This window comes from Danio aesculapii, chromosome 24 (genome assembly GCF_903798145.1).
Source record: "Danio aesculapii chromosome 24, fDanAes4.1, whole genome shotgun sequence".
Taxonomy (NCBI): Eukaryota; Metazoa; Chordata; class Actinopteri; order Cypriniformes; family Danionidae; genus Danio; species Danio aesculapii.
Genome location: NC_079458.1, coordinates 10011034 through 10030611, shown reverse-complemented (window position 1 = coordinate 10030611; position 19578 = coordinate 10011034). Strand labels below are relative to the sequence as shown.

General features: G+C 31.8%; 1 protein-coding gene across 1 annotated transcript; it reads right to left on the bottom strand.

Moving 5' to 3' along the window:
* Positions 1-1044: 1044 nt before the first annotated feature.
* steap2 (STEAP family member 2, metalloreductase) lies at positions 1045-17996 on the bottom strand. The gene is made up of 5 exons (XM_056451156.1): positions 17905-17996; positions 13448-13986; positions 9315-9842; positions 7081-7245; positions 1045-3847 (listed from the first exon to the last, which is right to left on the bottom strand). The coding sequence occupies exons 2-5, from the start codon at positions 13946-13948 to the stop codon at positions 3563-3565; spliced, it is 1479 nt and encodes a 492-aa protein (XP_056307131.1). The 5' UTR covers positions 13949-13986; positions 17905-17996; the 3' UTR covers positions 1045-3562.
* Between the last annotated feature and the right edge of the window lie 1582 nt (positions 17997-19578).

Below are 19578 nucleotides of genomic sequence, written 5' to 3'. Positions count from 1 at the left end.
TGCATTCTGAAAGAAATATTTATACTAGCCTAAATATAAATATAACATCATTAGTTGTACAGGGCACGTTTTTCTACCAAAAATACTGTAATGAATTCCTTTTTTGTCCTTGAAAATACTGAAAGTCTGACCAAAATCCGACAAAATAAACGACTAAAATATTCAAAAGTATTTTTTAGCACAACACTGTGCCTCAGTGGTTCGCACTGTCACCTCACAGCAACAAGGTCGCTGCACAAGTAGTCATGACAGCATGTTTTTAGGTCATTGTAACTTATTAAACTAAGTTCTAAGTTAATTTTATAAGTTACACAAGCTGTTTTAAGTCAGTTTAACATAATATAAGTTCAATGGACTCAAAAAGTTCATTTGATTCAACTTAAAAATTTAAGGCAACCATGATTTTTTACATAGCGGTTCAAGCCCTGGCTGGGCCAGCTGGTGTTTCTGTATGTGGAGTTTGCATGTTCTCCCTGCACTCTCAGAAATAAAGGTACAGGAGCTGTCACTGGGGTGGTACCTTTTCAAAAGGTACACATTTGTACTTGAAGGGTCCATATTGGTACCTCAAAAGTATACATAAGTACCTAAAATTTTTAAGAGGAACACTTTTGTACTTTTTAGGTACTAATATGTACTCTTAAGGTATTAATGTGGACCTTTTAGGTACAAATTTGTACCTTTTGAAATACCACCCCAGTGACAGCTCCTGTACCTTTATTTCTGAGAGAGTGTGTTTGTGTGGGTTTCCTCCGGGTGCTCCAGTTTCCCCACCAGTCCAAAGACAAGCGATATAGCTGAATTGAATAAACTAAACTGACCATAGTGTGTGTGTGAATGCAGGAGTGTAGTGTGTGTTTCCCAGTGCTGGGTTGCGGCTGGAAAGGCATCCGCTGTGTAAAACATATGCTGGATAAGTTGGTGGTTTATTATATCTCTCATAGAGAGATACTTAGTTTTTTCATTGGTATTCATTTCAAAAGCATCAAGTGAGGCCAGTTTTCACACTGATACCAAACGCTGTGCAAGAAGAAGAGTGCCACAAAACCGCTTTAATTACAGTTCACAAAAAAACAGTGTGGAAAATAGCAGTGTTTTAGCATGACATGTTTAATGGAGAGTCTGTGTAGGACATTGTGTAACTTCTGTAACATGACACATTTCTCAGTGAAGCAGGGCAGTAACAAGTGAAATAAATAAAAGATAACATTTATGGTTAACGCACATAACATAGTTAATGTAACAAGAAAGTGAGCAGTATCTTGACCACAAAGATAATGTTTAATTTTTTTGTTTTCTTTTAGAACCATGTTTATGTGCTATTTTTGTAATAACCTTTACATATTTATGTATAAAAAGATCTTTAACATCAGGGGGTCAGTGAAATCACATGTCCAGAACTGTCCACGAATCATTCACCAATAAATGTCATGTTATAAATGTGATGTACAGTGGCCATCATTACACGATCAGCACAGCTAGAAATAAAAGGCTTAGAATTGACTTTGACATTAAAGTGAGACACTCCAGTCAAACATTGTGTTTTTTTTTTTTTTTAGTCGAATGGTAAGAAAACATCCAAAATACCCTTTTAAGTGTTCTTTTTGCCACACTTTATCATTAGAGTCTCTAGATTTCACTTACAACAATGGTTTTAACAGGTCACTTTCTCAAAATTAGTTTTCTCTCCTGCACTTACACACACCAGACTTCACAGTTTTATTCAAATCTGTATTCTGAAGGTTTTTACAGAGTAAGATGTTCACTTGCCTGGTTAAATACAACATTTTATGCTACAATCTCCTCTGTAAAAACCAACGCCATCTCACAGCAGTTCGTAAATCTTTGATTTAGTGGCTCATTTGTACAATTTAATATGATTTGCTTATGCCCCAGTGACGGTTAGGTTTAGGGGTGGGGTTGGGTGCCGTCGTACATAAAAATTGTACATTTTCGTATGACTGAATGCATATAAATTTGTACGAATTAGCCACTAAACTGGCAAAATGTAAAACAGTTACTTTTTCTCATGAGATCAGGCTGTAAAAACCTATGAATTTAATGTCAAAACAATTTGAACTCAACTTTATCCAATGATTTTTGTCCAACAAATGTATGCAATTAGTGCATATTTAAATAAAAAAATGCCTATTTGCATAAGTAAAAGTAACATGTTGTGACACTTAAGGGACAGTTCACCCAAAAATGAAAATGTACTAATTCATTTCTCACCCTCAAGTGTTTCTAAAGAAAGTATTTTACACAAAAAAATATATTTTGAAAAAAGACACCAGTAACCACTGACCTCTAGTAGGAAATACAAATATTATGGAAGTCAACGGTTACAGATTTTTAACATTTTTCAAAATATCTACAAAAAATATGGATAAATATGTTTGTGACAAGCACTCAAAAAAAAAAACATTTGGTGTTTTAAAATTAGCTGAAATAACCCAATTTTTTTTGGGGGGGGGGGATTTTTTCAATCTACTTACATTTGTAAAAACGTATAAGTTAACTTGATTTCCAGGGTTTCTGCAGGTTTCACCACGTTAAATTTAGGACTTTTTAATAAACTTTTAAGACCATTATGAATGAAATGTAAGACTCATACAGGGCGAATTTTTCAAATGGCCCAGATGGAAAAGATTTTTATTTGCCCTATCAAATAATTATTATAATTGAATACATTTAATAATACAATAATAAATCAATAATAAAAAATAAATATAATAGATATTTCTTAGCAAAATGTTTTAAATATTGTGTAAAAACCATCAAGCTCTACTTGTATACCTACACTTTTTTCCCAACATATTTCTTTAAAATAAAAAATGAACAAATGTTTTAAAAGTTTTAAAAACTATAAAAATTTAAATCTATGCACAACAATCTGTCCAGGTCAGTGTCCTTAGCATTAATTCCTAGAGCACTTTTAAACAAATGTTATTGTAAGGAAAGTAATTAAACCACTATAATATATAGAGTTAAAATTTGCCTTTTTGAAAAAAAGTTACAAGTTTTATTGAGATGGATTGTTAGTGATTGTATGGTTTTGTCCGAATTGGGTAGCAATACATGAACAAAGGAAAATTAAGACTTTTTAAAAAAAGATTTAAACCTACAACACAATATTTCAGTAAATGTAGGAATTTTAAGGCCCAAAATTTAGATTTTAAGATGCCACAGAAACCCTTTTCTTCATGTTGTAGCAAAACAAATTGATTATGTGGAATTCAGCATTTTTTACAGTGAGTAAATTATGGCAGAATTTTCGATTTTGGGTAAACTATTCCTTTAATACAGTGGTTCTCAACCACATCCCTGAAGGACCACCAACACTGGATGTTTTAGATGTCTCCTTTGTCTGTCACACCCATTCCAGGTCTTTCAGTCTCAGCTAATGAGCTGATGATCTGAATCAGGTGTGTTTGGTTAAGGAGACAAGGTAATGTGGAGAGCTGGTAGTCCTCCAGGAACGTGGTTGAGAAACACTGCTTTGATGTAATCAATTAGCTGGAGAATTATGATGCTAACAATTTTTTTTTTTACCCTACTATTTTCACATGATGGTGACCCTCTCTGGTGAGACGTGAGCAGCCGGTCTCTCGTGGTTTGTGCGGCTCTGATGGGAGTCTAATCCTCGTCGGATGCGCTTCAGTTTCCGGCTCACACAGGGAAGCAGCAGCACTATTTTTCCGATGATGACGGTCACAGGTAAAATCAGGGCCAGGACGAAATTGGGCGGCATGTAGAAACGATAGGACTCCTCTAGAAACGCCCGCTGCCAGCCGAAGAGCAGAGCATGAAATGTGGAGATGAGCAGCGCGATGTAGCCTAGAGTGGACTGTAGGGATACAAATGCTCTTTTGAGATTATATTTGCCTAGAAAACAGGGTTCCCACTCTAAGCCATAGGTTATTTAATGGCTAAAAAGCTGAATCCCCATGATTCTTTTATTGCTGATGCAAAATTTAGGAAAACTTTTATTTAGAGAAATTTATTTACTTACTTTAATCAGCAAACTGCAAAAAATGCTTTTGTTACTTAGAGTTTTTGTCTTGTTTCTGGTCCAAATATTTAACAATTATTAAATCAAGAAGTATTTTCGAGACCAGTGGTTCCCAACAGGGGAGTCCACAAGGGGGCCTCAGCGAGCTCTGTTGGGGGTCGCATCATATTTTACAATTTTTTTTAGCAGTGGACAATTAGGAAAACGGTCATGTTGCGAAAATGATCAAGTTCATTTTATCCCTATTGACCAAAAAATTGACATTTGTAATTCGTCCTCCATCGTCGCCTTCAGCAGCTAATACTTATGACCCAAGCATACTAGACCCAGGTCAGGAAGCTCCAAAATTTCGCAGTGCTAGCAATACTGAAAACACGAAATGGTTTTATTCCATTTTCTTGAAGCAAAGAGTCCCTGACCCAGCCACAATGTATTATCTGTATTATTAACGAATCCATGAGGCTGTCCAAATTATTAAGACATTTGTAGATCTCCCCAATCATCCCCAATACCGCGACAAGCCCAGAGCATTTTTTAAACGCAAGGCAAAAGAATTGACACACACCCAAAACGAGATGAGGGACATCACAGCTACTGACAAGAAACTTAAAAAAAATTGGCAACTAATTGTCAACTAATATAGGGCCAATTTAAAGGCTAAAGCCTTACGTTTTTCAGTTACAAATGGCCTACTGATGTTTTGCTTTTATATTTTACATTTATTTGTGCATAAACATATCTAGATATAGTAATATAGTAATAAAAAACATACCGTTTGTTTGAAAACAAAATTTTTTTGTCATCCTTACTGTAAACCTATAGGAACGCTAAGTATTAAATGTGGTATTGATATTAAATGTGGAGGGGGGCCTTACAATATTTTTCCAGGGGAAAAGGGGGTCTCAGGCAAAAAAAGGTTTGGAACCACTGTTCTAGAGAACCAAAAATTGTTGTCTTGTTTTAAGAAATAAAATGCCAAAATTAAGCGATTAATTAAGTTTTTTATTAAAACAAGCTAAATTATTTGCCAATGGGATATGCTAAATAATCTTGTTTTTCCTTTTGACATGAGATTATTTTGCCTGTTTTGACATTATTTCTTAAAACAAGACCATATTTTCTTGACAATCTTGCTTGTCAAGAAAATGCTTCACTCATTCATTTTCTTGTCGGCTTAGTCCCTTTATTAATCTGGGGTCGCCACAGCAGAATGAACTTATTCAGCATTTGTTTTATGCAGCGGATGCCCTTCCAGCTGCAACCCATCACTGGGAAACACATACACACTTATTCACACACACATACACTAAGGACAATTTAGCCAACTCAATTCACCGTACCGCATGTCTTTGGACTGTGGGGGAAACCGGAGCACCCGGAGGAAACCCATGCGAACGCAGGGAGAACTTGCAAACTCCACACAGAAACGCCAACTGACCCAGCTGAGGCTCGAACCAGCGACCTTCATGCTGTGAGGCGACAGCACTACCTACTGCGCCACTGCGTTGCCAGAAAATGCTTTTTGATTTAATATTGTTTTATATATTTAGACTAGAAACAAGACAAAAAGTCTATGTAAAAAATGTGGCTTTTTTGCAGTGCAAGGACACTGTTCAAGTTCCTTCTGTGTCATCTGCTATATACCTAATATTAACCTAATATTTGCATATAGAAAGTGCTCATCCAGTGTTTGATACCTTTTCTGATTGCATGGCAGTGTCTCGCTTTTGACGTGTCATGTGACATTATCGCAATGCAAATTCAGCAATAACTTATTTGAACAAGGCTGCATTTATTGTATCAATCCCTAAAATTGTCATTTTAAACATGTTTTTCCTAATTTCTGATGTTAAAGAGACTTTAACAGTTTATTTTCATCATTTAAAGTTGTGTATCAAATATGATGCAGTAGGCTTTATGGTTAAAAGGTAAACTTCACTTTATATAAAATACAGAGACCAATGAGGTCAAAATATAATGAAGAACTAAGATGTGTAAATTTCGCTGCAAAACGACACATATCTAAAATATTGCTGTAAATTTTGAGAAACTTTGCTGTCAAATCAGTAAATTTGGCTGCAATAAACAGAAATTCAAAAACTACATTTTAAACGAGAAACAAAAATCCCTGATATTCAAGAAGTTCAAGTTAAGTTGAGCTTTATTGACATTCTGCTACATGTGTGGATATACAGTAGAAAAAGGCTGCACAATATATAATTTTAGCAATAGTTACATCGCATGACGTGCAAAGTGGAGTCAAGATTATAGTCAACCAGGTACAACATTTCAGAACACATCAGAATTTTGGAGCCATTTCGGTTTAACAATAATAAAGTGAAAGTTTATCAACTTGTGTTTTTAAGGCCTGTGTAAACACTTTAAGTGAGTTTAAAGTATTTGGGCGTAAGGAATTATTACGTTTGTAGACAAAGATTAATCATATTTAATTATTTACACAATGAGGAATATATACAGCTTTATTGTACATTAGAATATTTTATTTCTGTAAGTGTATACTTGTAGGCTCCTTCATTTGTATATTTGCTCTACTTTATTTATCTCTGCTTGTAATTTGTTTGTTATAGATATTTTATCCACTCCCCTACAAAATCATCCCAATCAATCTAAAATTAATTATCTTGTGAAAAAAATCGCAATGTAAATCCCCAAAAATGTAAATATAGCAATGTAGGTATTTTCCAATATCGTGCAGCCCTAAAGTAGAATGAAATTTTGTGTCTCCCAGGACCATGGCGCTACAAAAATAAACATAATCATAAATATGAACACAACACTAGACGTAAGTGTTATGTTAAACCTATACATAACTAATATACTAATAAACTACACTAACTACTATGTATACTATAAATACTAATTCTCATAACCTAAGACAGACTCTACAAGTACTTTTACATAACACTGAACAATATTATGCAAAAGAGGTATTCAAAACATTACATGACTTGGACCAAAAACCAAAATATTTCCTGACTTTCATTGTTCTATGATATTTCAGACCCGTGGGAACCCTGCAGAAGACATCGTGTGTGATGTTGTGTTACCTGGATGAAGCTGAACTCCCGCCAGTTGAGTGCATCATGGACTGAGGGAATAGAAGTGACTGCTAATAGAGAGAGAAGCCCCAGAGCCATGATGCCGAAGGATACGTACATCTCCACCCTCCACACCTCCTCTTCATTCCACGAGTTCTCGATGTTCGCATGAACCTGCAGACACAGAAATCAAATCAATTAATTTGTAAAATGAATTTTTTTATTATTATTATTAATAAAAATAGTATGTATTATTATTTAAGAATTAGTGATTATTTTAATAGTAGACATTTATTATTTCTGAATCAATAAATAAATACTATATATAAATATTTATATGCATAAAAATTTATAATATATATATATATATATATATATATATATATATATATATATATATATATATATATATATATATATATATATATATATGTAAACATTTATTTTAAAATAAATGTGTTAAAAAAATATAACAATACATTTATTAATATATAAACATTAATGATAATAATAACAATAATAAAAATGAGCATCATTATAATATCCTATAATATTTGAATTTGGTGTATTTTTATTTCGATTACAGTATCTGCATTAACTTTTAATATCTATTATTATCATTATCATCATCATCATGTGTTATATAATAATATAAATCATTTAGGGTGGCGCAGTGAATAGCACTGTCGCCTCACAGCAAGAAGGTCGCTGGTTCGAGCCTCAGCTGGGTCAGTTGGCATTTTAGAGTTTGCATGTTCTCCCCATGTTCACGTGGGTTTCCGCCCACAGTCCAAAGACATGCGCTATAGGTGAATTGGGTAAGTGTCCGTAATGTATGTGTGTGAATGACAGTGTATGGGTGTTTCCCAGTGATGGGTTGCAGCTGGAAGGTCATCTGCTGCATAAAACATATGCTGAATTAGTTGGCGGTTCATTCTGCTGTGGCGACCCCTGATTAATAAAGGGACTGAGCCAAAAAGAAAATGAATGAATGAATGAATCATTCACATATGTAATTATTTAATTAAGCAAAAATATATTACTTTTAAATGTTGATATTTATTATGTTTTTTATTTTTTATTTTCATTTATTATTTCATTTGTAAGCAAAAATATAATCATTATTAAAATATGTATTAAAATATGTATACTAATATATTTAGGATATACTAAATATTTAATATAATTACTACAAATTCTATATTAAAATAATTTCTCTACCAAATTTGTATACTTGACCAATTGTATTTATTATTATTATCATCATCATTATTATGTATTTACACATGCATTCTTTCTATATGTACTTATTTATATTAGTACATTATTAATTTTATCAATACTACTACTACTACTACTACTACTACTAATAATAATAATAATAATAATAATAATATTCATTGTTATTCTAATTAAATAATTAGTTCAATAATTACACAAAATTATATTAATTTCAAATGTTATTTAGTACTGGATAATGTTTTATGTAATATAATCATTATTAAAATATTTATTAAATAGTATATTAATATTTTATCCTGAATAATTGATGTATTATAATTTCTCTAATAAAAATACTAGATTTGTATACTTGACTATATTTATTATTATGTATTAGTATTTAAGTTTATTATTATTGTCATCATCATCATTGTTATTGTTGTTTTAATTATTATTATTATTATTATTATTATTATTATTATTATTGTTGTTATTTATTAATATTATTGTTATAATTATTATTATTGTTAATAAAAATATTGTTATTAGTAGTAGTATTTATTATTTTTATTATTATTTATTACTATTATTAATATGATGTATTTCTGTTATTATTATTATTATTATTATTATTATTTATTACTATTATTATTAATATTATGTATTACGTGTATTAACATTATTATAATTATTATTATTACTATTATTATTATTTATTACTATTATTAATATTATGTATTACGTGTATTAACATTATTATTATTATTTATTACCATTATTAGTATTATTATTATGTATTACGTGTATAAACATTATTATTATTATCATTATTATTATTTATTACTATTCTTCTTATCATTATGTATTACATGTATGAACATTATTATTGTTATTATTATTACGACAACCCACACCCACAAACAGTAAACTTTATGCAATCCCAAAAACCTCCAAGACGTTCCCAAAAAAAGTTTATCCACCACATCGCTGAATTTCCTGCATGTTATGAAAGTGAAGGTCACCTGCTGATAGGCCATGTTGAGCATCAGGTATCTCTCCGAGCGCCTCATAGGCAGACACAGGCTGTACAGCACATGAATACAGCCGAAGAAGAAGCTCAACAAACCCAGCTGTTTGCGGCTCTCCAACCAACCCTCCAACCAGGGTGGAAAACGGCGGTACTTGGTCCCGTACATGAGCTGATACGCGGCTGCGAGCTGTCCCGCTAAATACACCAGGGCTAGCAGAACTATGGCCACCACAGGCAGCGTCCTGTTCACTATTTCCAGAGGGATCTTATAGAAGAAGCTCTGCCTGGTCTTCATGTACGGATGGATAATGTCCCGCACAAAAGAGTAGGCGAAGAAGAAGATGGACAAGGCCACGGCGGTCAGGACAGGTCCTTTCCAGGCTGTGAAGAGGTGCAGGGGCATGTTTTCGATGTCTTTGGCAGAGGAAAGAGCGCCCATGTCTACTGGGATGAAGCTGAGCTGACGGGACATTTCTATGAGCTGCTGTCGAGCGTCGGCTGAATTACTGCAAATATACACCTGGAGGAAAAAAGAGCAGTGAGCATTACTTTTATTCATTTCATTTCATTCATTTATTGTTGCATACATTTAGGATGAATACAGTAAGTAGGAGCAAATCAGTGTTGCTAAATTATAGATGTACTGTACATTCGACTGTGAATGGCAGGTTTTGTGTTGGGTTATATGTACGTTGTATAATAGCACTGTATGTGGTATAATTATTTAAAATATTGATACAAATAAATACAACTTCTTATTGACAAATTATAATATAGCCTATAACATTTAAATATGAATAATAATAATTCCATTAAATATAATATTTAAATGATGAGAATTGCATCTGTATTATTATTATTATTATTATTATTATTATTATTATTATTATTATATGTATTTGTCTATATATTCAAAAATGTATGCATGACTGTTATCAATAATATTGACATTCTTCTTCTTCTTATTATTATTATTATTATTATTATAAATTATTCATAATAATAACTAATATTTATTATTATTATTATTATTATTATTATTATTATATGTATTTGTCTATATATTTATAAATTTATGCATGACTTATCAATAATATTGACATATTATTATTATTATTATTATTATTATACATTATTCATAATAATAACTAATAATAATAATAATTATATGTATTTGTCTATATATTTATACATTTATGCATAACTTATCAATAATATTGACATTATTATTATTATTATTATTATTATACATTATTCATAATAATAACTAATAATAATAATAATTATATGTATTTGTCTATATATTTATACATTTATGCATGACTTATCAATAATATTGACATTATTATTATTATTATTATTATAAATTATTCATAATAATAACTAATAATAATTATTATTATTATTTTATATATTTGTCTATATATTTATAAATTTATGCATGACTGTTATCAATAATAATGACATTATTATTATTATTATTATTATTATTATTATTATTATTAATTATTCATAATAATAACTAATTATTATTATTATTATTATTTGTTTTTGTCTATATATTTATAAATTTATGCCTGACTGTCATCATTATTTTATTAATATAATTAATTATTATTAACATTGTTGTTATTATTATTATTTTTATTATTATTATTATTATTGACAATAATAATATTAATTAATAATAAAAAGTTACTATTATTATTATTACTACAAATTAATAATGACAAATTCTTCTTCTTCTTATAATAATTATTATTATTATTATTAAAACACTAATAATGATAATAATAATAATAATAATAATAATAATAATAATTAGCCTCAGAGAATTGGTACTTTAAAAATGTATCTTTAAACATGTAAATGTATTAAATCATTTAAGATGTAATTACAAATAATCAACTTGTTATTGATAAAAAAATATGATATATATGACTTATAGACAATAATAATAATTCTATTAAATTGCATAAATAAGGGCATCTGTATATTTATTATTAGGATTATCATTATATGTATTTGTGTATATACACTTCTATACAGCTTAAAGTGACATTTAAAGGCTTAACTAGGTTAATTAGGTTAACTAGGCAGGTTAGGATAATTAGGCAATTATTGTATAACGATGGTTTGTTCTATAGACTATCGAAAATAAAAATAGCTTAAAGGGGCTAATAATTTAGACCTTAAAATTGTTCATAAAAAATTGAAAACTGCTTTTATTCTAGATGTGTTATATCATTATACATTGCACTGAAAACAAGACAAAAGTGTTTCAGTGAGAGGAACCAGAGAGGAATAGAGCACAAAAACTATTTCCTATAAACTATATCCTAAGTAGAATAAACTCACAGACTTGATAAAGGTTCAGGAATATTCTGTAAGATACGAGCAGGTTTACGGTGAAGCTGTAATGAATCTTTCATTGCATTAATAAAGTCTTTTCCTTTTTCAGAGGTTTCCAGAGAGAGAAACTCTTCTATTCATCATCTTAATCTGCTCTTCACACAAACTCAGACATTTACAGTCACTGCTGCTGGAGGATACTCTGGTAATACCACAAGTCATAATTCTCATCGTTTTTCTCCTCCTCATAATCATTTCTCAGATAATATGTGCTTTATAGTTCCATTAGCATATACTGTAGAAGGCAAAGTATTAGCCCTTCTGTTGAAATTCTTTTTCAAATATTTCACAAGTGATGTTTAATAGTGCAAAGACATTTTCAGAGTACTGTATTTCTTATAATACCATTTCTTTGGGAGAAAGTCTTATTTATTTTTAGTAGTTTTTTTTTACATTTTTTTAATAATATTTTTAGGTCAATATTATTAGCACCCTTAATAATTGATTTATGTATATTTGACTTTTGTCCAATACCTTGCTAAATTAATCTAACTTGCCCATTGCATTTAAAGCTTTTGTAAATTTTTTTGTAAAATAGCTTGTCAAATGAAAATGATTATGTTTGAAAATATGTGGGGAAAGCCCTTCCAGCTGCAACCCAGAACTGGGAAACACCCATACATACTCATTCAAACACATACACTACGGCCAATTTAGTTCATTTAATTAATCTATCGCGCGTGTCTTTGGATGGGGGAAACTGGAGCACCCGGAGGAAACCCACGCCAACACAGGGAGAACGTGCAAACTCCACACACAAATGCCAACTGGCCCAGCCGGGACTCAAACCAGCGACCTTCTTGCTGTGAGGCGACAGTGCTAACCATTGAGCCACCGTGTCACCCCTCTTGGAAAATATTTGAAAAAGAATTACAGTTTTACATGAGAAGTAATCATTTTGCCTTTAGCTGTATGTTTTAAGATATTATTTGCATGATTTTTTCTTATCTGATTCCATTTTAAATCTAAACTTTTTGTAATTAACTTGTTTATTTTTGCAGTGGATATTGGTTTGTGTTTTGCTTATTTCTTTTCTTAAATATGAATTATTATTATTATTAAATCCAGAGTCAAACTAAAATAAGGGATTGAAAAATGAGGGATTTATATAGATACACAAAAAGTCCAAGGCTAATAAATCTGACTTTTACATTGTAAAAAATGGAGGGTTCCACATAATTCATTCATGTTGTCCCAACACAAATCGATTAAGTTAACTTAACACTTTTAACAAATTTATGTGGATTGAACATAAAAAATTAAGTTGTCCTGATGAAATCTCAAGAATTGTGTTGATTCAGCTCATTTTATTTTAAGTAGTTTGAACAAGTAAAAAAAAAAATATATATATATATTTTTTTTTTTTTTTTTTTTTTGAGTATATATATTAAAAACAATTTTTTAAGAAGCTGCATTTAAGAAGCTGATGACCATTAAACGCATATCACCATCTTGTGAAAAGAATCCCATTATCTTGTTAGGGATACATTTTTTAATGGTGGTTTTAGTTTAACTAAGTTAAACTTGCTGGTTGTTCAAGCTAGTCATTTAAATTAAGCTAAATCAACATAATTCTAGAGTGTTTTGGGACAAATAAATTGTTTTATGTTAAATTCACTTATAATTGATTTGTGTTGGGACAACATAAGGGAATTGTGTGGAACCCAGCACTTTTTCACACTGTTTAGTGTTGCTATATTTTTGACGACATACCTGTCGACTGGAATCTCTGGGGCCCGACTGCATGGCCCAGGATGAGATCACATTAAAGCCTTTGACCACAGTGGATTCTGGGAAGAGGGATGCCAGATATTCTGCGTTTGACTCTGGAAACTGGTTCAGCCGTCTGTTGTTGCTGACGTCCACCAGTATTTTTCCAGCTAGCAGGTGCTTGATGTCCCAGAGGGTGGAATAGTGCTCTCGGCGGATGGCCAGGAACACGATGTTGGCCTTTCCCAACGCGTCCTCGTGATGGGTCACGTCTACCACGTGCGGGAAGGATTCTGCCACTCTTTTGGGCTGTCGGCTGCCCACCACCACGTGGAAGCCACAACGAAGCAGGCGGAGGGTCAAGCTTTTGGAGAAGTCACCAGAGCCAATGATGCCGACTGTGGGCTTGCCGGATCCCTCTTTGGAGCAGTTCTTCAGGCCATTGGGTAAGAAGCAGGCTTTGGTGCTGGCCGGACTGCTGCCCAGCAGGGAAATCGAGTCCATTTTCAGGCCCAAAGCACCTTGTACTGGATCTTCAGACACTAATGGGATGAAACATTGTTGAAGGAGATCTCAGATGATAATTATTAGTTTTGCAGTTGAAAAATAACATCTTGCCAGCTTATTTTATAAAATGTGGAAGGCTGTGATTTCTTTTTTCGAGACCTATACCTTCGATTTGTATAGGGATAAGTTTAATATTTTGGTTGTTCACATAACTATATTATATTAACTACATACTATATATTACTATATTAACTATATTATTATTTTGTATGTTCAAAGTCAGCAGATTATACTACACTCCCTGACAAAAGTCTTGTTGCCTATCTAAGGTTTAGGAACAACAAATAATATCTTGACTTCTAGTTGATCATTTGGTATCAGAAGTGGCTTATATGAAAGGCAAAGGCCTCTAGATTACGCTTATTTTACCATAATAAAATATGATCATGCCTTTATTTTTAATTAGGACAGTAAGGTCTGACTTTGCTTAGACAAAAGTCTTGTCACTGAACAGAAATAATGTACAGTATAGAATATAAAGTCATGCTGCAGTGGAGAAAGAATTAATATTGTGTATGACTCCCATGAGCTTGGAGGACTGCATCCATACATCTCTGCAATGACTCAGATAACTCATTAATAAATAAGATGCAGAACTCCCAGAGTTCCTCAAGATTAATTGGATTCATCTTCAATGCCGCCTCCTCCATCTTACCCCAGACATGCTCAATAATGTTCATTTCTGGTGACTGGGCTGGCCAATCCTGGAGCACCTTTACCTTCTTTGCTTTCAGGAACTTTGATGTGGAGGCTGAAATATGAAAAGAAGCGCTATCCTTCTGAAGAATTTGCCATCTCCTGTGGTTTGTAATGTAATGGGCAGCACAAATGTCTTGATACCTCAGGCTGTTGATGTTGTCATCCACCCTGCAGGTCTCTCTCACACTCCGATACTGAATGCAACCCCAAACCATGATTTTTCCTTCACCAAACTTGCCTGATTTCTGTGAGAATCTTGGGTCCATGGTGGTTCCAATAGGTCTTCTGCAATATTTGTGATGATTGGGATGCAGTTCAACAGATGATTCATCTGAAAAATCGACCTTCTGCCACTTTTCCAAATGATCAACTAGAATCAATAACTAGTCAAGTTATTATTTGTTGCTCTTACAACTGGGATCGATGACAAGACTTTTGTCAGGTTGTGTATGTATTTCACATGTCATGTTATTACAGATATTCAAGTATCTGCTTAATATAAAATAATATCTCTAAATATGTCAGAAAATGCCTTGTCAACTAACTTAAATATCAGAGTTAAAATGACTAAATAATAATAGTGCTATAAAAACAAAGCTTTTTTTATAGTACGACAGACTTTTTGGATTTGTTTATTCATTAGATTTAATGGTTAAAGAATATTTACACAAAAATATATTTGCACAAATATATGTTTTAAATACAAATTTGACACACATTTCCAATATATATTTTTAAATATATTCAAAAAAGTATTAAAAACTACATTTACTTAGTTATTTATTAAGAAAATACACTAGTTTGTAACAATCTTTATTTAATGTATTTACTAAATCATTAAAAGGAAGGAACATACTTTTTAATGCAGTTTTTCCTTTAGGGTTTAAAATCCTTGTAGCAAACTTTTATTTTGAAACTTTTATTTAAATGTTGATCCAGTTATTTGAATTCTTATTTATTTAATCTGAAAATAAAAGCTAAAAAATGTTAACGTATACTATAGTTGATAAGTAATGCAATTACAGACGTCAGATGAAAAGGTTAATGAACATTATAGATGTTGCCTTAAAATAAAAATATAAATTATATTGTAAAGTAATATAAATATAACAATATTTTTCAAATATTTTTACAAATGTACTTCATAAAACTGCAATATAAATAAAGCAGATCTAAACAGTATTAAAAAACAAAGTAAATTACAAAAACACATTGACATAATGACAAAAGCATGTAAAAATATAAGAGTCAATTTAAGTAGGAATGACAATTAAATAATAGTAGATTAATATATAAATAATACATGGAACATATATATTTGAAATTACAAAAAACTAAGCAAAACAAAAAATCTTATTACTAAAAATATGAACTGCAAATATTTTGTTTGCAGTTTTATTTTCTATTATTTTGTAGTCAAGTCATCGTGTGTGGGCAGGGGTGGATTTAGTGATTTGGGGACCGTGATTTACGGCCGTGGGGTCTAAAATGCACATTTAGTAATTTCATTTATTTTTAATTTATTTATTTTGCAGTTTTTTTTTCTTCTTAAATTACTCAATCTCCTTTTCTACATTTTGTCTTAATGCAAAATAATAATAACAACATGTAAGGCATCTTGTAAAACCTTATAAATTATTTGTTTTCTTAAAATGAACTGAAAATTATATTTTAACTATCACGTTTTTAAAACTAAATCTTTACCTGATTTGACTGCTGAATTCCTCAGTGATTGAGGGTGGGGGACACATTTGTGCAGGTGTAATAAATGGTAAACTTTTATTTATTTAAACCCTCATCGTACAAAATATGATAGAAAATGATGTTATTTCAATTTTAGAGGTATAATTTTTACCTATAAAAGGTATAGGTAACACTTCACCTGTTACGGCACCTTGCTGCAATTTTAGTTTCCCTAAATGGGATCATAAAGTTGAGTCTGAGTCTGATTTATACTTCTAGGTGAGCAATTCCATGCAAATGTCAACCTTGCCATAAAAAAAAAAATTAGTTTTCACCAAAATATGAAAACCGTTTGAAAGTGTTTTTTTTTATGTAAGCAAGTATTTTACAGTACTTTAAAAATACTCAAAAATGTTTCTGTCAGTGTTTTCAAACTATTATATTTGATTTACCAAAGTCGCACAAGTGGCAATTTCACATCTGTCATAGCCATAATGGTGAGATGTCACATCCATAACAACTCTTTTTCCTCATAAATGCAAAAATATTAAATAAAATAAAATCAATCCTGTTTGTTCTGTAGTGAGCCAACTTGTATCCTTTTTGATTAGCATTATTTCTTTTGGGTTGTGCAGTTAAATTCCCAGAATTTCTACAAAGTGTGTTGTATACTGTAAACTTCTTTGGTCACTTCCATAACACATGTTTATTTTCCTCATTTAAGGTACAAAACATGTTTACAGATTGATATTTTTCTGATCTCTTAACTCTGTCGTTAGTTGTTTTGGAAAATATAACCCGATGTTTCAATAAAATGTTAACATATACTTTCTCTGTGAATTTATGTTTTGACTTTTTACTGCGAATGTGACATCCATAACGCTGGAATTACTCGGGTATTTATTTGGGGGCCCTCAGATTTCCTGGGCCCCTAAGCGGCTGCTTGCCTCGCTTATTAGTTAAATCCACCCCTGTGTGTAAGAATAATGATAACTAAAAAAAACTCCCAAGAAAAGCATCTGGATGAATTACTGTAATGACATCTGACTGGGAAATGTGTCAGGTTGGCATAAAAACCAATTGCAAAAATGTATAATTCAATTCAATAGTTTTTAAATTATCATTTGCGTATCTTAATTATGAAGTAGCCTAAATGTTAGATCCACAGGTTGAATCCCTGTTGAAGTGTCTCCAAATGAAAACTCATTAAAAAAATTATGAAGTATTCCAGTCAAGAATCAAATTCTGCTTTCTTCATCAACAATAACAGGCAATGAAATCTGAAACATGCAATGTAACCTGCCAAAAATGGTTGTATGCTAATATGAAAACAACAGAATATGAATCATCCTTTATTCATCATAACAGCAGAAAGAGCCATATATTTGTAACACAGCATAGAAAGGCTGCTCTGTAAATCACGCGTTATGAAGGTCTAATAAAGCATGACGCATCCGACTGATATGCAACGCAATTGTGAAAAAAACGTTTCAAGGTTATAATAACGGTACCTGTAATGGAATCTGCGCCGGCACCATCAAGCAAACCGATCAGATGTCCCTCACCGGTGACTGTTCCCCCGCCCTCCGTCCGTTTGATTTGCAATGACCCACGGTAAAGTCGTATATAAAGAGATCTCCTTTACTAACGTCGACTGTTTTTAGCCTTTGTTTCCTCTAGGGGGCGCGAGGAGGCTCAAAACCATGTATTCTACATTGAGGTACATTACAATTCCAGGATGATTTTCGCTTTATTGAAAATATATGAGGATGTGAGAGTGTAATCGGTTCAATCTATGAATTTAAGCTGACTCAAAAGTGGAAAAGTCATCTTTAATATACTATTTTCCAACGCACACATTTAATAATCACAAACTAGCGTGATTGGTCCATCTGTCGACGAGCGCTAAGAAAAACAACGGCTAGCACGTGATATTCTCATCCTCAGCATAGATGTAAACATTTTTTTGCTAAAAAGTATACAATAAAATACTTAAACAGACATTTTATTAAACGTACACTTTTTACAAATAAAATATGTTCGTTTTTGACTGCTTCCGGACCGCTGTACCGACTGCTCGTTGTGATTTACGATCCAGTATAATTGGTCGTTCTTGTTTGTTTTTTTTTTTTTTTTTTTTTTTTTTTACTGTTTTTTGTGTTCCTAAATGTTGGAGTGATGCAGCTTGTCTCTGATCTGATGTGTGAAGACAATCCTCTGCAGTAGAAACACATGGTTTGATCTGGTACTTCGGTAGTATGCTCAAGCCCCACAACATGATAGCCTATAAATAGTCATCTCACCGTTGTTTTCGTGCCCACCAGACAGAAGATGCTAATACGGTAACGCAAAAGAAGGCAAAGATGCTGATTTAGGAGATGTTAGTACAGGTAGTTATGCCAAAAATGTTAATTTACTTAAAAAGTGTACCATATTGGAATACACAACATTTAATTTGCTAATTTTATCTGTCACTCTACAGTTCACGCTTTTAGGTACATTTAGCCTATTTATGTGCAAGTTGTGAATTATTAAAAATGCATAAGATAGAAATAGAAATTAAACCTATTTTTAGTATAATGTGAATAATTCACAGCCTTTCTAGCAAGATTGTTTATCTAACTGTATTTAAATATTTAGTTGCATTTATGGAGCTAAACAAGCCAATAGTCACTAAATTCCAGAGAAAACTAGCAGCAATAATGTTTTTGTTTCTTGTTTGCCATGTAACGTGTACGAATAGGATTTTTATTTAAAGTGTAAGATTTTATTTAGGGTGTAATACAAACTTAAACAGACCATTAAACTTCTCTATCTGCTCGTTAATATTCTGTGTACTTCACTTCGGCATATTCATTAGCAAAACAGCTTTTCATTTGAGCTATTCATTTGAGGAACAGCTTTTTCCCTAGAGCTGTCTCCCTTTTGAACTCTGCCCCTCACTGACTCTTTTGCTGCTCTTGCTGACTCTCTTGCTGCTATTGCACTGCTGGTTAGACGGAAACTGCATTTTGTTGCCTTGTACTTGTACATGTGTATTGACGATAAAGTTGAATCTAATCTAATTCATTTACTAGCATTTGGATTGTACTCCAGAACAACAGACAGAAAGTTGTCTCTGAAAACCGACAGCACAATAAACGTTTAGATGAACTTGTTTTCTGATTCGAACACAGTTTAAAGCT